The sequence below is a fragment of the Salmo salar genome, chromosome ssa18, assembly GCF_905237065.1.
Source record: "Salmo salar chromosome ssa18, Ssal_v3.1, whole genome shotgun sequence".
Taxonomy (NCBI): domain Eukaryota; kingdom Metazoa; phylum Chordata; class Actinopteri; order Salmoniformes; family Salmonidae; genus Salmo; species Salmo salar.
The window spans coordinates 54,035,829-54,059,935 of NC_059459.1; the positions used below are offsets into that span (position 1 = coordinate 54,035,829).

Sequence of the window (24,107 nt, forward strand, 5' to 3'; positions counted from 1 at the left end):
GTCGGGAAGTTCATGAAATGGCTTTCCATGGACGAGCAGTCGCACACAAGCCTAAGATTACCATGCGCAATGCCAAGCATTGGTTGGAATGGTGTAAAGCTTGCGGTATTGGACTCTGGAGCAGTGAAAACATGTTCTCTGGAGTGATGAATCATGCTTCACAATCTGGCAGTCTGACGGATGAATCTGGGTTTGGCGGATGCCAGGAGAACACTACCTGCCCGAATGCATAGTGCCAACTGTAAAGTTTAGTGGAGGAGAAATAATGGTCTGGGGAGATTTTTCATGGTTCAGGCCCTTAGTTCCAGTGAAGGGATATCGTAATGCTACAGTATTCAATGACATTCTAGACAATTCTGTGCTTCCAACTTTGTGGCAACAGTTTGGGGAAGGCCCTTCCTGTTTCAGTATGACAATGCCCCCGTGCAAAAGGCAAGGTCCATACAGAAATGATTTGTCGGGATCGGTGTGGAAGAACTTGACTGGCCTGCACAGAGCCCTGACCTCAACACCACTGAACACCTTTGAAATGAATTGGAACGCCGACTGCGAGCCAGACCTAATCGCCCAACATCAGTGCCCGACCACACTAATGCTCGTGGCTTAATGGATGCAAGTCCCCGTAGCAGTGCTCCAACATCTAGTGGAAAGCCTTCCCAGAAGTGGCTGTTATAGGCTGTTATAGCAGCAAAGGGGGTACCAACTCCATATTAATGCCTATGATTTTGGAATGAGATATTTGACAAGCAGGTGTTCACATACCTTATGCCATGTAGTGTACAATACAGTGTCCTACAGAGACTAGTTGTATCAATAAGTCTTCAAATTGGGCCAAGATGTCAAATGTGACCACATCTACTTTAATGAGAGCAACATATTGCTGTGTCTCAGTGTTTGTGCTTCCACAGCTCCACAGTTAATTGACTTCTGGAATTGCCTGATGAGTCATTCTCACTGCAAGTTATAAAAGGCAAAACAAACAATGCAATTAAAAAGTAATTTAGCTGTGTTTTTGTGTGTGTGTGTGTGCCTCTATGTGCATGTGCATATTTTCAGACATTTTCAAATGCTTATTTTCCATACTGCACTTCAAAATGTAACTCAACTCACTTACAAATTCACAACCCAATGAACCAACCTGTTACATCCTCAAAATCACCCTAAAACCTGCTCCTACTTAAACTTGACACCGTCTCCTAGGAAGTGATGTCATTTGGTCTCCAGGAAGTTACCTCTTCCTTAGCGACAGTGAGCTGTAGTTCTGCGCTATGTTTCTTGATGTTGTAGTATTGGACCTCCACCTCGTGGGTGAGTTGTAGCCACATCTGTAGGGCCTCTGGGATCGACCACTCTGTCTGCATCTCCTTCTCCGCCCGCTTCAGGGCCATACGCACCTGGAGACAGGAGGGGGGGGACACATTTAGGCGTCGCACACGCATGGGATAATATGAAATCTTGGAATAAAAGTGTATTGTACTGTATTATAAGTAGTCTCTCTCGACAGATGGGTTGCCTCCCACAATGTTGCAATGTTCCGGCTTACACGTTTGTTCAGAAACAATGTTAGTTTGGCATTGAGGAACTATGTCACTGCCCTATCTGCTTGTTGCCCACGTAGCTAGCAAGATGGAGATCACAGATGTTATTTTTAATGAGTGCATTTTGCAAGTGGCTAGTTTGCATCAACTACCTTTGTTAAAAACTCTGTTTCGAATCATGACGTTCTGGCATGTCCGCCTCGTGATTTGTTGATACAGCTATCTGTTTGAAGACGATGCTCCCCGGGAAAAGTATTTTTTATTTTTCAAAGTTACTAAGAGGTTCCGTCATTAATCCCAGACCCTAGTCACTGCTGTTGCCCAGTGTCTGGGTTTCTGAGACTAGTACATAAGGAGATGTTATTATGCGATGCGCAGGGGAACATTGACAAATGCTTCACTGTGGAATATTATGTTATACACAGAGGAATAGTATTCTATGTGTGGTATACATTTGACCTGAATTCTACAGGCATTCATCTTACTGTGAATGGAGACTGCATTGTACTGTATGCTACACAAGGGGGCAGTATTTCACATGACACAGGGAGATGGGATTTGATGCTCAACAACGGGACAGTATTCTTTGTAGAGTAGCAATGGGAGGGAGGGAATGTTACCGGTAACGAAATGTACCAGTAAACGACCTGATTTTTTTTTAACTTTCAAGGATTTTTGGTAATTTTCATAACATGTAAAATATCAAATGATAAAATAAGATGTTATAAATTTGAAAAAATAGAACATTATCCTAAATATAACCCATCAACTTGGTGAATACAGTTGCCGTTTAATATGAGGGTTTCAGCATGGAATACTTTATATTCGTACACGCATTTATTTAATTTACTATGTCAATATGTCTTTGTTGTAAATGTTTTGTTGCCAAACTGGTGGCAGTTGTGAAGTAGTCAATAGTTGGAGTAGTTGCAGAGTTAATTGCAAATGATGTCATTGTTGATTCAAGTGTTTTTTCATGAATTATTCAATTTGCTCTTGAACCATATGGTCTATCCACTAGAAACTCATGGAAAATATGGACACAGATATAATGATTAAGAAAAAAAACATTTTATGATGATGAAAATAAAATCAACTCAAAATAATTAATATAATAAATTACCAAAGTTTCCATAAATTACATGTTACTTACCAAAATTGCTGACAATTCCAGTAACTTTGGTAAATTACTGGTAGTTTTGCTACCTTAATTATGTGCAACGCACTCTCCATGGTTCCTACCTGCACCAGCTCCTCCTCAGCATATTTGAGGCGGCTGAGCTCACACTCTGCCCCCTGGCGAAGCTCACGGAGGCGGTACGACTCCTTCTTGGCCCCACTGATCTCATCCCTCATCTTCTGCTCCAGGTTCTGTTTCTCGACCGCCACCGTGCGGTTCTCCTCCTGGGCCTTTTCGAGGCTGGAGGGGGGTGAGAGAAAGAGAGACAGGGTTAGAACCTTTTAGATAATGTGATCACTTTAAGCTAAATTAATTTAACTTAATTCTTCAGACTGCATACCACACACCAAACATTTACATTTTTACATTTTAGTCATTTAGCAGACGCTCTTATCCAGAGCGACTTACAGTAGTAAATGCATACATTTCATACATTTTTTTCTGTGCTGGCCCCCCGTGGGAATCGAACCCACAACCCTGGTGTTGCAAACACCATGCTCTACCAACTGAGCTACAACATCAGAGCCATTTGAGCCAATAGACAACTAAACCTGTGTATGCCATTTGTAAATAAATATTTTAAAAAAAATTGTAAACCATTTGCAAATCAACTATAAACCATCTTTAACCACCTTTTACAAACAATTCATAAACAGCATCAGGCTACATACCGTCCCTGAAGGTCCATGAGGCTCTGCTCAGCACTCTGCAGGCTCTCCAAGTCCTTCATCATCTGACTCATGTGCACCTTGGAAGACTTGTTCTGTATGTAGGCGAACCAGCAGCCCCCCATCCCGATCACTATAGATACCATCAACACAAAGTCCTTCATCCAGTTGTGTTGTGGACCTGAGAGGGAGGGGGAGAGTAAGTGAGTGAGGAAACACCCTGGGCAATTTACGTCATCCTTCCAGGGTCATGTCCTGGGTCTTCTGAATTAACTTCAAGATTACCATCAAATTCGTGTAAATTGCTAAATGTTTTATTTATTTAGACTAATTATGTATAATATATATCCATGATTCTTGCAGAATATAACTGAGCTTAGCTCAACTGTCATACCCCATCAGAACCCAAAACATAAGCTTGTTTTACTCCAATGTTTGTAAACAATGTTAATGCAAACAGCCTCAAAACATTGATAAAACTGTATTTTTTATATCATGGATGGTCAGTCCTTGCATCCATAGCCCTGTCTATGAATTTGAGGTTACATTTCTCCAGACCCATCCCTCAGTTAATTTGTTATTTTTTACCCATCCACCACCACCCTTCTTCTGAGGACACAAATAGTTGGTTTTGCAGCTATTTTGATATACACACCCCAACTCATTCAAGGGTTTTTCTTTATTTTGACTATTTTCTACATTGTAGAATAATAGTGAAGACATCAAAACTATGAAATAACACATACGGAAACATGTAGTAACCAAAAAAATCGAAATATGTTATTTGTGATTCTTGACAGTAGCCACCCTTTGCCTTGATGACAGCTTTGCACACTCTTGGCTTTCTATCAACCAGCGTCATGAGGTAGTCACCTAGAATGCTTTTCCAACAGTCTTGGAGTTTCCACATATGCTGAGCACTTGTTGGCTGCTTTTCCTTCACTCTGCGCGGTCCAACTCATCCCAAACCATCTCAATTGGGTTGAGGTCGGGTGATTGTGGAAGCCAGGTCATCTGATGCAGCACCCCATCACTCTCCTTCTTGGTCAAATAGCCCTTACACAGCCAGGAGGTGTAATTTGGGTCATTGTCCTGCTGAAAAACAAATGATAGTCCCACTAAGCGCAAACCAGATGGGATGGCGTATTGCTGAAGAATGCTGTGGTAGCCATGCTGGTTAAGTGTGCCTTGAATTAAAAAAATAATAATAATCACTGACAGTGTCAACAGCAAAGCACACCCACACCATCACACCTCCTCCTCCATGCTTCACAGTGGGAACCACACATGCGGAGATCATCCGTTTACCTACTCTGCGTCTCACAAAGACACGGTGGTTGGGAACAAAAATCTCCAATATGGACTCATCAGACCAAAGGACAGATTTCCACCGGTGGTATGTCCATTGCTCATATTTCTCAGCCCAAGCAAGTCTCTTCTTCTTATTGGTGTCCTTTAGTAGTGGTTTCTTTGCAGCAATTCAACCATGAAGGCCTGATTCATGCAGTCTCGTCTGAACAGTTGAGGTTGAGATGTGTCTGTTACTTGAACTCTGTGAGGCATTTATTTGAGCTGCAATTTCTGAGGCTGGTAACTTATGCTCTACAGCAGAGCTAACTCTGGGTCTTCCTTTCCTGTGACGGTCCTCATGAGTGCCAGTTTCATCATAGAGCTTGATGGTTTTTGCGACCGCACTTGAAGAAACTTTCAAAGTTCCAATTGACTGACCTTCATGTCTTTCGGTAATGATGTACTGCCGTTTCTCTTTGCTTATTTGATCTGTGCTTGCCATAATATGGTCTTGGTCTTTGACCAAATAGGGCTATCTTCTGTGTACAACCCCTACCTTGTCACAACTGATTGTCTCAAACGCATTAAGGAAAGACATTCCACAAATTAACAAGGCACACCTGTTAATTGAAAAGCTTTCCAGATGACTACCTCAATAAGCTGGTTGAGAGAATGCCAAGAGTGTGCAAAGCTGTCATAATGGCAAAGGGTGGCTACTTTCAAGAATCACAAATAACATATACTTTGATTTTCTTAACACTTTTTTGGTTACTACATGTTTCCATGTGTGTTATTTCATAGTTTATGTCTTCACTATTATTCTACAATGTAGAAAACTGTAAACTATAGAACTCAGCAAAAAAAAGAAATGTCCTCTCACTGTCAACTGCGTTTATTTTCAGCAAACATAATGTGTAAATATTTGTATTAACATAACAAGATTCAACATCTAAGACATGAACTGAACAAGTTCCACAGACATGTGACTAACAGAAATGGAATGTGTCCATGAACAAAGGGGTAGGTCAAAATTAAAAGTAACAGTCAGTATCTGGTGTGGCCACCAGCTGCATTAAGTACTGCAGTGCATCACCTCCTCATGGACTGCACCAGATTTGCCAGTTCTTGCTGTGAGATGTTACCCCACACTTCCACCAAGGCACCTGCAAGTTCCCAGACATTTCTGGGGGGAATGGCCCTAGCCCTCACCCTCCGATCCAACAGGTCCCAGATGTGCTCAATGGGTTTGAGATACGGGCTCTTCGCTGGCCATAGCAGAACACTGACATTCCTGTCTTGCAGGAAATCACGCACAGAACAATCAGTATGGCTGGTGGCATTGTCACGCTGGAGGGTCATGTCAGGATGAGGCTGCAGGAAGGGTACCACATGAGGGAGGAGGATGTCTTCCCTGTAACGCACAGCACTGAGATTGCCTGCAATGACAACAAGCTCCGTCTGATGATGCTGTGATACACCGCCCCAGACCATGACGGACCCTCCACCTCTAAATAGATACCTCTCCTGAGTACAGGCCTCGGTGTAAGGCTCATTCCTTCGACAAACGCAAATCCGACCATCACTCCTGGTGAGACTAAACCGTGACTCGTCAGTGAAGAGCACTTTTTGCCAGTCCTGTCTGGTCCAGCAACGGTGGGTTTGTGCCCATAGGCGACGTTGTTGCCGGTGATGTCTGGTGAGGACCTGCCTTACAAAAGGCCTACAAGCCCTCAGCCCAGCCTCTCTCAGCCTATTGCGGACAGTCTGAGAACTGATGGAGGGATTGTGCATTCCTGGTGTGACTCGGACAGTTGTTGTTGCCATCCTGTACCTGTCCCGCAGGAGTGATGTTCGGATGTACCGATCCCGTGCAGGTGTTGTTATACATGGTCTGCCACTGCGAGGACGATCAGCTGTACGTCCTGTCTCCCTGTAGCGCTGTCTTAGGCGTCTCACAGTACGGACATTGCAATCTATTGCCCTGGCCACATCTGCAGTCCTCATTTCTCCTTGTAGCATGCCTAAGGCACATTCACACAGAAGAGCAGGGACCCTGGGCATCTTTCTTTCGGTGTTTTTCAGTCAGTAGAAAGGCCACTTTAGTGTCCTAAGTTTTCATAACTGTGACCTTAATTGCCTACAAGCTGTTACAGCCTATAAGCTGTTACTGTCTTAACGACCGTTCTACAGGTGCATGTTCATTAATTGTTTATGCTTCATTGAACAGGCTTGGGAAACAATGTTAAACCCTATACAATGAAGATCTGTGAAGTTATTTGGCTTTTTAAGATTTATCTTTGAAAGACAGGGTCCTGAAAAAGGGACATTTCTTTTTTTGCTGAGATTAACATACACATAATTACGCACACACACTTGAAGTCGGAAGTTTACATACACCATAGCCAAATACATTTAAACTCATTTTTACAATTCCTGACATTTAATCCTTGTAAAAATTCTGTCTTAGGTCAGTTAGGATCACCACTTTATTTTAAGAATGAACAGTAGAGAGAATGATTTATTTCAGCTTTTATTTCTTTCATCACATTCCCAGTGGGTCAGAACTTTACATACACTCAATTAGTATTTGGTAGCATTGCCTTTAAAATGTTTAACTAGGGTCAAATGTTTCAGGTAGCCTTCCACAAGCTCCCACAATAAGTTAGGTGAATTTTGGCCCATTCCTCCTGACAGAGCTGGTGTAACTGAGTCAGGTTTGTAGGCCTCCTTGCTCACACACGCTTTTTCAGTTCTGCCCACACATTTTCTATAGGATTGAGGTCAGGGCTTTGTGATGGCCACTCCAATACCTTGACTTTGTTGTCTTTAAGCCATTTTGCCACAACTTTGGAAGTATACTTGGGGTCATTGTCCATATGGAAGACCCATTTGCAGCCAAGCTTTAACTCCCTGACTGATGTCTTGAGATGTTGCTTCAATATATCCATATAACTTCCCTTCCTCATGATACCATTTATTTTGTGAAGTGCACCAGTCCCTCCTGCAGCAAAGCACCCCCACAACATGATGCTGCGTCCCCCGTGCCTCACGGTTGGGATGGTGTTCTTCGGCCTGCCAGCCTCCCACTTTTTCCTCCTAACATAACTATAGTCATTATGGCCAAACAGTTCTATTTTTGTTTCGTCAGACCAGAGGACATTTCTCCAAAAAGTACTATCTTTGTCCCCATGCGCAGTTGCAAACCGTAGTCTGGCTTTTTATGGCGTTTTTTTAGCAGTGGCTTCTTCCTTGCTGAGCGGCCTTTCAGGTTATGTCAATATAGGACTCATGTTACTGTGAAATAGATACTTTTGTACCTGTTTCTTCCAGCATCTTCACAAGGTCCTTTGCTGTAGTTCTGGGATTGATTTGCACTTTTTGCACCAAAGTACGTTCATCTCTAGGTGACAGAGCGCGTCTCCTTCCTGAGCGGTATGGCGGCTGCGTGGTCCCATGGTGCTTATACTTGCGTACTATTGTTTGTACAGATGAACGTGGTACCTTCTAGAGGTCGACCGATTATGATTTTTCAACGCCGATACCGATTATTGGAGGGCCGAAAAGCCGCTGCCGATTAATCGGCCGATTATTATTCCGATATTTTTTTATATGCATGTATAAATACACACACACACACACACACACACACACACACACACACACACACACACACACACACACACACACACACACACACACACACACACACACACACACACACACACACACACACACACACACACACACACACAGAGCTCTGAAGTGACAACGATACTGAAGAGTCTGCTTAGGAGACAAATACTCTCAAATGTTTGAATAATAAAAATTGAGTTTAAGTTACCTGTGATGAACGCTGAAAACAAAAACTGTAATTCCTATATGCAGGAAATCCTATTTTAATAATGGGCATGATAAGAATTGACTACCAAAGTGCGAGTCATAATTCCCATGACACCTTCTAGCAAAATCTGAAAAGCGGTTCCTTCATTTATTCCATAAGATATTTTTAGATTAACTTAAAATAAGGTCTGTGTTTGGTTTAGGCTTACACCACCTTGCCAATTTTATAACTGTGTAGATATCCATAGGATATAACTCTGATCAATATAAGCGAAGATATTTTTTTGTAGAGTGGATTTATGAAAATATGTTGACAAACGTTACCTAGTGAGATTTATACAGGTATCAAAACGCTGAGGCGGTTTAAGCACAAAACACAGACCTTATTTGAAGTAGATCAAGGCATTCTCTATGGAAGACATGAACGGTAAAATAACGAAGGAACCCCTTTCAAGTTCAGCCGCAAGTTATTACAGGAATTATGACGCGTCGACTATTTCTCTCTAAACCATATACCTTTGACTATTACGAGCCTGTTGCTGCCTACCGCCGCTCAGTCAGACTGCTCTATCAAATATCAAATCATAGACTTAACTATAATATAATAAACCTTAGGTCATTAATATGGTCAAATCTGGAAACTATCATCTCGAAAACATTATTCTTTCAGTGACATACGGAACCGTTCCGTATTTTATCTAACGGGTGGCATCCATAAGTCTAAATATTCCTGTTACATCGCACAACCTACAATGTTATTTCATAGTTCCGTAAAATTCTGGCAAATTAGTTCGCAACGAGCCAGATTCTGTATACCCTGATTCTGCGTGCAACGAACGCAAGAGAACTGACACAATTTCACCTGGTTAATATTGCCTGCTAACCTGGATTTATTTTAGCTAAATATGCAGGTTTAAAAATATATACTTCTGTGTATTGATTTTAAGAAAGGCATTGATGTTTATGGTTAGGTACAGTCGTGCAACGATTGTGCTTTTTTTCGCCAATGCGCTTTTGTTAAATCATCCCCGTTTGGCAAAGTCTGCTGTCTTTGTTAGGAAGAAATAGTCTTCACAGTTCGCAACAAGCCAGGCGGCCCAAACTGCTGCATATAGCCTGACTCTGTTTGCAAGAGAAGTGACACATTTTCCCTAGTTAAAATAAATTAATTTTAGCAGGCAATATTAACTAAATATGCAGGTTTAAAAATATATACTTGTGTATTGATTTTAAGAAAGACATTGATGTTTATGGTTAGGTACATGTCGGAGCAAAGACAGTCCTTTTTCGTGAATGCACACCACATCGATTATATGCGAAGCAGGACAGGCTAGATAAACTAGTAATATCATCAACCATGTGTAGTTAACTAGTGTTTATGATTGATTGATTGTTTTTTTATAAGATAAGTTTAATGCTAGCTAGCAACTTACCTTGGCAACGTAAAGCAGGTGGTTAGAGCGTTGGGCTAATTAACGTAAGGTTGCATCCCCAAGCTGACAAGGTAAAAATCTGTCGTTCTGCCCCTGAACAAGGCAGTTAACCCACCGTTCCTAGGATTTCATTGAAAATAAGAATGTGTTGTTTAACTGACTTGCCTAGTTAAATAAAGGTTTAAAAAAATAAAAATAGGCAAATCGGTGGCCAAAAATACCGATTACCGATTGTTATGAAAACTTGAAATCGGCCCCAATTAATCGGCCATTCCGATTAATCGGTCGACCTCTAGTACCTTCAGGCATTTGGAAATTGCTCCCAAGGATCAACCAGACTTGTGGAGGTCAATTTGTTTTCTGAGGTCTTGGCTGATTTCTTTTGATTTTTCCATGATGTCAAGCAAAGAGGCACTGAGTTTGAAGGTAGGCCTTGAAATACCTCCACAGGTACACCTCCAATTGACTCAAATTATGTCAATTAGCCTATCAGAAGCTTCCAAAGCCATGACATTTTCTGGAAGCTGTTTAAAGGCATAGTCAACTTAGTGTATGTAAACTTCTGACCCACTGGAATTGTGATACAGTGAATTATAAGTGAAATAATCTGTCTGTAAACAATTGTTGGAAAAAGTCATTGTGTCATGCACAAAGTAGATGTCCTAACCAACGTGCCAAAACTATAGCTGGTTAACAAGACATTTATGGAGTGGTTCTAAAACAAGTTAATGACCCCAACCTAAGTGCATGTTAACTTCCGACTTCAACTGTGTGTGTGTGTGTGTGTGTGCGTGCGCACACACACACATATATATATACATACATACATACATACATACATACATACATACATACATACATACATACATATACACATATATATACTGCTCAAAAAATAAAGGGAACACTTAAACAACACATCCTAGATCTGAATGAAAGAAATAATCTTATGAAAAACTTTTTTCTTTACATAGTTGAATGTGCTGACAACAAAAATCACACAAAAATAATCAATGGAAATCCAATTTATCATCATGGAGGTCTGGATTTGGAGTCACACTCAAAATTAAAGTGGAAAACCACACTACAGGCTGATCCAACTTTGATGTAATGTCCTTAAAACAAGTCAAAATGAGGCTCAGTAGTGTGTGTGGCCTCCACGTGCCTGTATGACCTCCCTACAACGCCTGGGCATGCTCCTGATGAGGTGGCGGATGGTCTCCTGAGGGATCTCCTCCCAGACCTGGACTAAAGCATCCGCCAACTACTGGACAGTCTGTGGTGCAACGTGGCGTTGGTGGATGGAGCGAGACATGATGTCCCAGATGTGCTCAATTGGATTCAGGTCTGGGGAACGGACAGGCCAGTCCATAGCATCAATGCCTTCCTCTTGCAGGAACTGCTGACACACTCCAGCCACATGAGGTCTAGCATTGTCTTGCATTAGGAGGAACCCAGGGCCAACCGCACCAGCATATGGTCTCACAAGGGGTCTGAGGATCTCATCTCGGTACCTAATGGCAGTCAGGCTACCTCTGGCGAGCACATGGAGGGCTGTGCGGCCCCCCAAAGAAATGCCACCCCACACCATGACTGACCCACCGCTAAACCGGTCATGCTGGAGGATGTTGCAGGCAGCAGAACATTCTCCACGGCGTCTCCAGACTCTGTCACATCTGTCACGTGCTCAGTGTGAACCTGCTTTCATCTGTGAAGAGCACAGGGCGCCAGTGGCGAATTTGCCAATCTTGGTGTTCTCTGGCAAATGCCAAACGTCCTGCACGGTGTTGGGCTGTAAGCACAACCCCCACCTGTGGAAGTCGGGCCCTCATACCACCCTCATGGAGTCTGTTTCTGACCGTTTGAGCAGACACATGCACATTTGTGGCCTGCTGGAGGTCATTTTGCAGGGCTCTGGCAGTGCTTCCCCTGCTCCTCCTTGCACAAAGGCGGAGGTAGCGGTCCTGCTGCTGGGTTGTTGCCCTCCTACGGCCTCCTCCACGTCTCCTGATGTACTGGCCTGTCTCCTGGTAGCGCCTCAATGCTCTGGACACTACGCTGACAGACACAGCAAACCTTCTTGCCACAGCTCGCATTGATGTGCCATCCTGGATGAGCTGCACTACCTGAGCCACTTGTGTGGGTTGTAGACTCCGTCTCATGCTACCACTAGAGTGAAAGCACCGCCAGCATTCAAAAGTGACCAAAACATCAGCCAGGAAGCATAGGAACTGAGAAGTGGTCTGTGGTCCCCACCTGCAGAACCACTCCTTTATTGGGGGTGACTTGCTAATTGCCTATAATTTCCACCTGTTGTCTATTCCATTTGCACAACAGCATGTGAAGTTTATTGTCAATCAGTGTTGCTTCCTAAGTGGACAATTTTATTTCACAGAAGTGTGATTGACTTGGAGTTATATTGTGTTGTTTAAGTGTTCCCTTTATTTTTTTAGCAGTATATTTTACACACACATGAAGGTACCCATAAGCAATCATTTCCGATGAAAAAACAAATGTGAAAATTGGTGGATATAGCGCTTTGGAAATAATTCACTTTTTCATAAATACTGGCACCAAACAGTCACACATACTTCAGAGCGCGACGTATGTTTGTTGTTGTTGAACGTTGAAACCTGAACTAAAGACCTCGGTTTAAAAGCTGACAGTGTTTTTATATACTTTTATTTTGAATCCTGCTGCTCTGTTAGGCTAAATTGCTGTGAGCGCTGCTATCTGTCCCGGGTTCCTGCCAGATTCCGTATAGGGGGAGAGAAAGCCCAGCTAGCCTAGCTGGCTTGGCGTTCTCAAATGGAGGCCGCTAATGAACGTTTCCAACGTTGCAGGAGCTGCGTTTACTTTGCTTTGTTCCGGGACAATGTGGACCGTGTTGACTTTCAATTTAGCAACTGCTTGCTTGCGGAGGACTACAGGAGTGAAGTAGCTACTCTTAGCAAGCAAGTAGCTAACCTACTGGGGAACCCACGCCCAACTACTTTTTCCTTTTTCTTTCACCCCAGTACCCGGACGCCGCTCTGGTGTGGTGGAAGTTTTGCCGAGATGTTGAGCCCTGTTGAAACCTGACACAGACCAGAAACAGCTTTGCTGCCCTGGATCCAGAGGTTCCGGCGCCTTCGTCCGTGGTGGCTTCCCAATCAAGATCGGATCCGGAGGAACCTGTGTCTTCGTCCTTGGCTCTGTCTCTCTCTCCGGTGGCTTCTACCTCGGGTTCAGCTCATCGGAGCTCACCAGACCGCGAGGCTGCCTGAAAGACCGGCACATTCAACATCACCAGCTGTCATCGTAGGCAGCTCTATGGTAAGAAACATCTCGGGAGCCAAGGCAAAATCCCTGTGCTACCCAGGAGCACAGGACATAACAAGGCTGCTTCCGACTGTTCTACCACAGATGCCGGGAGCTGACACTGTCGTAGTCCATGTGGGGTCAAACGACATCAGGAGGGCCAGCTCGGAACATTTGAAAATTGATTTTAAAATAACTGATTTTAGCATAAAAAAGACACACAAAAAAAACGGTCAATAATTTCAGGTCCAGTACCATCGTTAGTGCGCGGGTGTGAAAGATTCAGCAGACTGCTGGCATTATACATCTGGCTAAAAGACTACTGTAGCTCTGCTGGAGTCACTTTTATTGACAACTTTGACACCTTCTGGAAACAGAAGATACTCCACAGGAATGACGGAATCCATCCAAATCCTCTTGGCTCCTGGACTCTGTCCATGCATTGCAAGGCTGCGTTGAAACAATGACTGGTAAATGATCCAAGACCAGCTCAGTTAATCCCTACCATTGTGACAATGAGTCATCATAATGCTGCATCAAATGTGCATGATCTTAGGGGCAGTGGCAAACACAACGTAAGTCATTTAATTTATGTACCCCTAATTGCACCGAATACATCTGTTTATCCTACAGCTATTGTAAGCAGTAATCATGAGCCTATAAACCAGAGTTGCACTGTTAGCATGGAGGCAGTGTTCAAATAGTAGGAAGACCCCTTTATGCAGCTCACCCTGCACTATCAGCTCCAATGTAAATAACACGAGTAAGTCTACCTCTGATAAGCTTCCCAATAAAGCATTAAAAACAATCAAGCAACCGAGAAAAGTGCTAAAAATAGCCCATATTAACATATGTAGCCTAAGAAACAAGGTCCATGAAGTCAATAACTTGCTTGTAACAGATGACATCATTATTCTGACTATCTCTGAAACTCACTTAGATAATACCTTTGATGATACAGTGGTAGCAATACATGGTTATAACATTATAACATCTCAAGCAGTAAAATTTGATTTTAAAAAACTGATTAAAAAACACCTTATAGAACAGCGGGGACTGTGAAGCAACAAAAACATTGGCACAGAACACACACACACACACACACACACACACACACACACACACACACACTATACATACACGGATTTAGTACTGTATATATGTGGTAGTGGTGGAGTAGGGGCCTGAGGGCACACAGTGTGTTGTGAAATCTGTGAATGTATTGTAATGTTTTAAAATTGTATAAACTGCCTTAATTTTGCTGGACCCCAGGAAGAGTAGCTGCTGCTTTGGCAGTAGCCAATGGGGATCCATAATAAATACAAATACTTACGTAAGGGAGGGCCGAAGAGCACAGCATCTAGTGCTTTTAGATTTAGTTTCTGTTTGTGCCGCTGGTCTAATATCTTTAGCTGACCAGACATAAACGACGGTTCGTTTGCCGCTAATCTGAAATAGAGAGAGAAAGAATGGATTGATGAGAGTTGGGAATGTTTTCACAATAACTATACTCTTTGTTTGAGAACTTGTTCAACCATGCATACATGGCCAAGTAAGCAAACGTGTGTGTTTCTGTATCTTGTCTCATGTGTTAAATGGGCGTTGGTGTGTCTGAACGTGCCTGTGTACTCGTGCCACCACCACCACCACCTTAAACTGGATCAGACAACATGGCAGTCAGCGACACCTGATCCACTGCTGTGACATCGTTTCATGAGTCAGTGCCCACGGGTACAGGTGGGGGGGGGAACACAACACCCCTGACCCCCCTATACACCCCCCACCATCCCCCCTCAACTCCCTTCCACCCTCCTCTATCCCCCTCCCACTCTATTCTTTCCATGTACTCATTCTATACATACGTCCCACTAGCAGTAAATCTCAATCCTACAGAGCTTCTAATATAACCGCTCTAACTCTTATTGATGACATCTAAACAGGTGGTTTCAAGTTAAAGTCAATAGGTGACACCTTATATAACAAAATCTCCTGCTGACTTCAGGGTCATGATAAAAACTGGGGTGTAAGTACACTAAATTGCACTAATGTGACTACATGGGTAGGGAGATTTTGTGTCAGTTGAAGTGGGTATGTTGTGTGTGTGTGTGTGTCTGACTGTGCCTGTGTACTCGTGTCACCACCACCACCACCATCTTAAACTGGATCAGACAACATGGCAGCCAGCGACACCTGATCCACTGCTGTGACATCGTTTCATGAGTCAGCACCCGTGGGTAAGGGGGGAAACACAAAACCCCTGACACCCTAGAGATCCCGCCATCCCCCTCAACTCCCTTCCACCCTCCTCTATCCCCCTTCCCACTCTATTCTTTCCATGTACTCATTCCACACATACACTACCATTCAAAAGTTTGGGGTCACTTAGAAATGTCCTTGTTTTTGAAAGAAAAGTGTTGTTTTTGAAAGAAATGTTTTTGTCCATTAAAATAACATCAAATTGATCAGAAATACAGTGTAGACATTGTTAATGTTGTAAATGAGTTTTGTAGCTGGAAAAGCCTGATTTTTTAATGGAATAGCTACATAGGCGTACAGAGACCCATTATCAGCAACCCCTGTGTTCCAATGGCACGCGTTGTGTTAGCTAATCCAAGTTTCTCATTTTAAATGGCTAATTGATCATTAGAAACCCCTTTTGCAATTATGTTAGCACAGCTGAAAACTGTTGTCCTGATTAAAGAAGCAATAAAACTGGCCTTCTTTAGACTAGTTGAGTATCTGGAGCATCAGCATTTTGTGGGTTCGATTACAGGCTCAAAATGGCCAGAAACAAAGAACTTTCTTCTGAAACTCGTCAGTCTATTCTTGTTCTGAGAAATGAAGGCTATTCCATGGAAGAAATTGCCAAGAAACTGAAGATCTCGCACAACGCTGTGTACCACTCCCTTCACAGAACAGCACAAACTGGCTCTAACCAGAATGGAAAGAGGAGTGGGAGGCCCCGGTGCACAACTCAGCAAGAGGACAAGTACATTAGTGTCTAGTTTGAGAAACAGACGCCTCACAAGTCCTCAACTGGCAGCTACATTAAATAGTACCTGCAAAACACCACTCTCAACGTCAACAGTGAAGAGGCGACTCCGGGATGCTGGCCTTCTAGGCAGAGTTGCAAAGAAAAAGCCCCATCTCAGACTGGCCAATAAAACTAAAAGAGTAATATGGGCAACAAAACACAGACACTGGACAGAGGAAGATTGGAAAAAAGTTATGGACAGACAAATCTAAGTTTGAGGTGTTCGGATCACAAAGAAGAACATTCGTGAGAAACAGATTTTTTTTTTAAAGCTGGAGGAGTGCTTGACGCCATCTGTCAAGCATGGTGGAGGCAATGTGATGGTCTGGACGAGCTTTGGTGGCGGTAAAGTGGGAGATTTGTACAGGGTAAAAGGGATCTTGAAGAAGGAAGGCTATCACTCCATTTTGCAAAACCATGTCATCCCCTGTGGACGGTGCTTAATTGGAGCTAATTTCCTCCTACAACAGGACAATGACCCAAAGCACAGCTCCAAACTATGCAATAACTATTTAGGGAAGAAGCAGTCAGCTGGTATTCTGTCTATAATGAAGTGGCTAGCAGTCACCGGATCTCAACCCTATTGAGCTGTTGTGGGAGCAGCTTGAACGTATGGTACGTAAGAAGTGCCCATCAAGCCAATCCAACTTGTGGGAGGTGCTTCAGGAAGAATGGGGTGAAATCTCTTCAGATTACCTCAACAAATTGACAACTAGAATACCAAAAGGTCTGCAAGGCTGTAATTGCTGCAAATGGAGGATTCTTTGACGAAAGCAAAGTTTGAAGGACACAATTAAAAATAATTATTTATAACCTTGTCAACATCTTGACTATATTTCCTTTTGCAACTCATTTCATGTATGTTTTCATGGAAAACAAGGACATTTCTAAGTGACCCCAAACTTTTGAACGGTAGTGTATGTCCGGCTATCAGTGAATCACAATCCTACAGAGCTTCTAATATAACCGCTCTAACTCGTATTGATGACATCTAAACAGGTGGTTTCAAGTTAAAGTCAATAGGTGACACCTTGATATAACATAATTGCCTGCTGATTTCGGGGTCATGATAAAAACTGGGGTGTAAGTACACCAAATTGCACTAATGTAACTACATGGGTAGGGAGATTTTGTGTCAGTCGAAGTGGGTACGTGTGGGTGTGCGTGTGTTTGAGCGTGCCTTTGTGCGTATGTGTGTGTCTGTCACGTTTGGTAGTTTCTTTCCCATTCCACCTGCACTACCTCACATATCCAGCAGTGCGCAGCATTGGTCTGAGTAGCATTGTGCACACCATTTTTTTTGTGGTTCTAATCATAGAATTCCATTTAATTTAGTATGATCTCCATGGGCCTAGTAAACATAGTAAATATTTGTCATATAACTTTTATCATGTATTACCTTTTCATGTGACATAAACACAACCAGTCGATGTTTTCAACAGATTGTCAAAAAAATCACTTTGAAAAGGCTATCCTGTTGGCTACCCACTCACATTTGTACACTCACAAAATAACAGTACACCCACAATTTGATTAACCTAAAGAGACATCTGTTAAAGGCTAAAAGTGTTAGGCCCACTACTGTACACGTTTCACGTTTTATTATTATGTAAGGGATACACATGGTATACATCGGCCAACTAAATGCTTACCTGCAGGTTCCTTCTCGACAACGCAACAACAATAAGAAATAAGAAAATATAAGAATATGAACATAAAGTAAATGGCTCAATAGAATAGGTAGCCTGAATTGATGCGTTCACTGCTGTACCCATGCGTCTCAATCTGGGCCACTTGTCTCTGCCTTGGTAAAATGTTAGTGTTGTCCTCGACCCACAACTCAATTTGGAGGGTAAACTGAGATGTAGTGTGATAATGTACTCACCGAGGCAGAGTGTTTCCGTTGAACCGGAAGTCTCTGAAGTTCCTCTCATACTGAGGCAGCTCCACCGACTCCTTAAGCCACTGGACTATGTCATCCGTCGTCCAGTTGTGAACTACAGAGAAAGCGAGAGCGAGATGAATTTCCTGACAAAATGTCAAAAATATAAAACAATTCGAGAGAGTGTCATTTCCCCAAATTTGAAACCCTTATTCAAAGTTTCAGAGACCTCTCTGATGAGAATAGGCTACCCGTCCTGTTGGGGGAGGACGCAGAGAGCTGTCGGTTGGCAAGGCACTATATTTCTGCCTTCCATACCAACCTGCACACGTGCTCTATGCCATTGTTATTGTTCAATGTATGGTTATTTTGACCCTTGGTTATTGTTGTTACTGTTGTCCCTTTGACAACATTAATTATTATTTTAATTACAGTACCAGTCAAAGTTTGGACACACTCATCCAGGGTTTTTCTTTATTTTAACTATTTTCTACATTGTAGAATAATACTGAAGATTTGTTTTTCATCTGCAATGTAGAAATTAGTCAAAATAAAGAAAAACCATTGAATGAGTAGGTGAGTCCAAACTTTTGATTGGCACTGTATGTTGATATTGTAAATCTCAAGTACGCTTTGGCAATATGTACATTGTTAAGTCATGCCAATAAAGCAAATTGAATTGAGAGACAGGGAGAAAATGTAAGTCACACAATGTCCTTCCATTTACCATTTCTCTACCCTCCCTCCCTCCAGTATCCTAATCCCTACAGTACTTCCCTCCATTTCTTGCTCTCTCCCTTCCCCCTTCCTCTTTCTCACCCTTCCGTCTATCTCCTACCTTCAGAGGTTTTCCATCCCTTCCACAGCTCCTCTACAGTGATGTGTTGGTCTTCTCTGTGCAGGTTACTGTGTTTATTGGTTTGCTGTTGCTTCATATCTTCTCTAATAAACTGCAAGAAGAAAACACATTTCGGTATTATTACTGGTTATCCCATGCAGTATATATAGCATTGTATCGTTATAGACTTCAATCAAATTGAAGCAGTTAACATTAACTAAATACAGGATGGAAGTTATGACATTGCAGAGAACCCTGAACAACACCAGACATGACTTTCACTGTGATGTGAGATCTAGTCATTGTCTTTCTATGGTCAGGCTACAGGTGTTGTTGTGACAATGATGTTTGAGAAGTCTGGACCCAGAGATCCAGTCTCAGCCCCAGGGGCGCCGCCAGAGATTTTAGGCCCCATGAAAAGATATCACATTGGGCCCCACCAACACAGGCCACACCAACCCTGCGCAATTGCTGTAACCACACACCTCTAGAACCCAATCGACCCATTCAAAGCTTTAAATAACTCTACCTTTGCAGGCTTGCAACTCTCTTGTAGTCCAATATTTACTGTACGATAGTGAGCTGTGTGTGTGTGAGCTGTGATAATAGAACATTTACATTTTAGTCATTTAGCAGACGCTCTTATCCAGAGCGACTTACAGTAGTGAATGCATACATTTCATACATTTTATTTTTCCGTACTGGTCCCCCGTGGGAATCGAACCCACAACCCTGGCATTGCAAACACCATGCTCTACCAACTGAGCCACACGGGACCAGAACACTGTGCAGACATGCATGCAACATTCTGCATACAGTGGAATTCACTATTTGATGCAAGACTGATACCCTCTATAAGAAATGTGCTAAAGGCCATCTTTTACAGTCTAAATGTAATTTTAATGGTCAAATTCTTGAATGGAAATGTCTCTTATTCATTAATGTTAACTTAAAATAAATATAATTTAAATATACATTAACCTCTTCAATTAAAATAAAGTAACATTATCATCTGTAGAATGATATATCAAACAAAATAATAAAATCAGCAGCAGATTTTTGGACTAAGTATACATTCAACTAGAAAATAAGCAGCTGGAAAAGTGGAAATGGAAAACAAAATGGAAATGAAAAGGCCCGATGGTGGCACTAGAGGAAAGGTCAAGAGGTCACCAAATCAATAGGTTTCTTCCTCTTGGGGTCTTGATTGTGCACAACAAATGTTATGGTCAATCCAGCCATTACTTTGAGATATATCTTGTTCTCAGCCTGTGGGCATCATGTGTGTAGTGATCCAATATCCATAGCCATGCCATTTAACAGTTATCACTGGCAATTGCTCAGCCTTACTCACCAAGAGCCCAGCGCCGAGCCTTCTTGCTAGAAAGTCACTGATCAAGTCTTTGAAGTCCAGCTTTCCAGCTAACTGACTTTCAATAGACAGCATGGCAAGACTGCAAAGCCTGTCCTGAGACATAGTGGACCTTTTTTTTTTTTATATATCAGTTTTAGCTTACTGGAAGCTCTCTCGCCACCAGCAACAGCCACAGGCAGTGTGCAAAATACACATAAAGCAATGCACACTTCTCCAAAAATGCTTTGCAGCTGCATCTTAGAATTTGCATTCAGAAGACCAAGAGGGGACGAGTTAGGGGGGAAAGTGGTAGCATATACAGTGTTCAGGTGTCTTAGTTCATTTTGAAACTCAGGTGTAAGATCTCTGGAATATGATCAGTGATCGGCACACAGAAGGGACTTTATCCCCATCTGCCGAACTTTCAGAACAGCAGAAAATGATTCTACAATTTTTGCAGTGGTGTGGAACCTAGTGTCCAAGTCACTTATGATGTTGTCCATAGCAGGAAAAAACACAGTGTTCCGAAACACCGCTGCTGCACTGTCCTGAACTGTCTCCTCTTGAGAGTTCTCATCATGGGATCTCTTCCTTTTCCTCTGGCGGCTGTGTTCCTTGTTAAATTGAGGTGCAACATCCTGTTGCCTCAGACAGGAGAGACTCCCATCCATCTCTAAGAACCTGCATCTCTCTTCCTTTAAGGCTCTGATATTGGCTGCCTCTGTGTCAAGTGAGATTTTTCCTGACTGGAGAATCACATTCTTGTCCTCAATGCATTGCAGTACCTGCAATTATGCCAACTGACATGTCATTCAACACAATGCTGCTCACCTCCTTCTTCAGTTGGGATTAAGGCTGATTCAGGGTTATGGGGATAGGGCTGCTGAGCCTGAAGCTGCATCTGTTGGGCCTGGCACCAGGCAGGGGCAGGGACAACTGATTTAGTATGAATAGCTTGCTAAAAGTTTGCCTGCATTGATTAAATGTCGGCTAAAAGAGAAGCGAAATGTAAACACTCAATTTTCTGTGAAGATAATAAGTAACTAATGTTAGGGGAGCAAAAGTAGCCTATTTCACTATGGACTAGGCTAACAGGTTAATTTCCACCACTCACGGACTACGCCCACCTTCCTTTGTGAAAAATTGGGAACATACTATCACCCTTTCTTTTCTCTCTCCTGTCATTCTTTTCTTTCTTTCCGTTTTTGGAAGCCAGATTTTTCTTTAGGAAGCTGAGACACGATGCTCCACCGGCACTCCTCACTCGCATTTCACTGCTAGCAAGTACCATTCGCGCCTGGTTAGGGGGCAGGACCGAACCATTTCATTGAAATAGAGGGGGGAGGGGGAATACAGAGGCTCTCTGGATGTTCACTTTTTGCCAAAAACAAGAAAAATAAACCGTTAGTGTTATTAGTACATTGTAAATAAAATATTAATGGTTATAGGTTAATCATTTAATATTTAAAAAAAATTACCTAACATTCTAATACTTTCTCAGTCACAGGCCCTTAGAATCGTCCTAACCCCCCCCCCATCCATACAGTACGGAGCCCCTGCTCAGCCCACAGGGCAAGCTCCACAACACACATTCATTCACTATTTTCTTCCTTTTTAGGGGTTTTGTACATACACACACACAGGGAGAGAGAGAGGGGGAGACAGAAGGAGAGAGAGAGTGAGATGGAGCAGAGAGGCAGAGAGAGAGAGAGAGAGATGGAGCAGAGAGGCAGAGAGAGATGGAGCAGATATGGTTTGAATGACTTTAAAACAGGTATATTGCTGCAAGAGACAGCTGATCTAAAATCAGTTCTGGTATGAACGATTAGAGACAGGCCTTCTACAAGTGATCAAAGCATAGTCATAGTAGCAACTATGAAACTAATTGAATGCAGTAAGGCAGTGGGGAATTGCATATAGTGATAATCACCACCAACACAACATATGACACACACATACAAAATAAACAGAAATGTGGAGATACGTCTTTGCATTGGCCAGTTATAGGCCTATCAACCATAAAAAAGGCTAGAGATAGGCTAAATAATGTGGTTATAAACCATAAATGTTATCTTGGAGGAATAGCTCAATGTGGTTCTCTGTGTGGGTTATGTGGGTTGGACTGTCTATGTAATTAATTGCTGTTATATCTTGTGGTCTTGCTGTGTGTTGAGATAAGTTACTGGAAGGCTATATTTAATGTGTTAAGAAAGAACATATTCATGTTTCCACAGAGGGTTCTACATGGAATCCAAAGGGGTTCTACAAACTTTGGTTCCTACTCTGTCACAACCATCTCCTCCATTACTTTTTCATTCGTTGTCATGCCAAACAAAACTGCATTCCAAATGCCCACTATATTCCAACCATAGAAATATAATTATCATTCTAATTTTATGATTCCAACAGTTTACCCAAGTTTTGATATATAATCGTAAGTAAAATCACAATATTTGGTAAAAAAAATAATATATATATATAAATCACAATTAGATTTTTTGCCCATAATACATACATTTTTTGTCCCCAATTTCGATCTTGTCTCATCACTGCAACTCCCCAACGGGCTCGGGAGGCAAAGGTCGAGTCACGCATCCTCTGAAACATTACCCGCCAAACCACGCTTCTTAACACCCGCCCGGAAGCCAGCCGCAATGTTTCGGAGGAAACACCATTCAACTGACAATCGAAGTCAGCCTGCAGGTGCCCAGCCCGCCACAAGGAGTCACTAGAGTGTGATGAGCCAAGTAAACCCCCCAGGCCAAACCCTCCCCTAACCCGGACGACGCTGGGCCAATTGTGTGCCGTCCTATGGGACTCCCGAATATGGGCGATTGTGATACAGCCTGGGATCGAACCCAGGTCTGTGGTAACGCCTTTAGCACTGTGATGCAGTGTCTCATTTTCTAACCTTGTTAACCACAGGCTGTTGGTTAAGAAGTGCCTGGTGCATGCACAAGACTATTCATATACAAACATTAACAATGTTGCAAACAAACACATTGACAAAGTTCATAATTCAACGTTTGTTTGCTAAATCATGTAACACACAGAGAATCTGACTGCCTATAGGTAGTTATCACAGTAGGAAGTCGTTCCTTCTCTTGCTAGAACAAAATACATAGATGCTGTGTACCGACCTGGTACCGACAAACCTGCTGTTTCTACTAGTAGAATCACAATGCTCGGCAGTGGCCGACAACATGACTTTCACCCAATCAGAGAGCACGAACCTCCACGTGGGGGAGTGACAAGAAAAAGGAAAACAAATAGGGCACATCTTTCCAGTCTAATACACCATTTACATTAGAATTGTTCTAACTAAAACAAAGCTGCATAATAAAATAAAAATTCTAGAGCAAATCTTTTATGTCTAGCTAAGGAGTTTGTGCTTGAAGGATTTTTTTTCAGTAGTTTTGAAAATGTGCACTAGCTTATTAGTTAGCTAACTAGCAAATGTTGGGATGAGAACAAACATTGCCAAAACAAAGCTACTGTCAACTTCTGGTTTGGAGTATTTTAACAAGGCTGACAACTTCAAGGTCTTTGCTGTGTGAACACAAAATAGAGACTGCCAACACTGTGTTCAGAAGTGATAAGTACTGTCGGCAGGCAAACGCTTTACAATCCTATCGGTGTGTCTGAGCTATAACAAACAATATTATTGACCCAGTTCACTTGAAGTGTTTTTCCTCGCAAACACATTGATAAATGTCATAAGTTGTCGCTTATTTGTTAACGAACGCATTG

The 24,107-nt window shown here is 42.4% G+C and overlaps 1 protein-coding gene across 2 annotated transcripts in view; it reads right to left on the minus strand.

The window, feature by feature from the left end:
- The window catches only part of LOC106577483 (stromal interaction molecule 2), a 97,298-nt gene that overhangs the window by 13,261 nt on the left and 59,930 nt on the right, over positions 1–24,107 (minus strand). For both annotated transcript variants that reach the window (XM_014155505.2, XM_014155506.2), the window contains exons 3-8: positions 19,004–19,115; positions 18,169–18,280; positions 14,583–14,698; positions 3,390–3,567; positions 2,781–2,958; positions 1,233–1,394 (exon numbers count right to left, since the gene is read on the minus strand). In XM_014155505.2, coding sequence (XP_014010980.1) covers positions 1,233–1,394; positions 2,781–2,958; positions 3,390–3,567; positions 14,583–14,698; positions 18,169–18,280; positions 19,004–19,115 — 858 coding nt within the window. The remainder of the gene's footprint in view (positions 1–1,232; positions 1,395–2,780; positions 2,959–3,389; positions 3,568–14,582; positions 14,699–18,168; positions 18,281–19,003; positions 19,116–24,107) is intronic.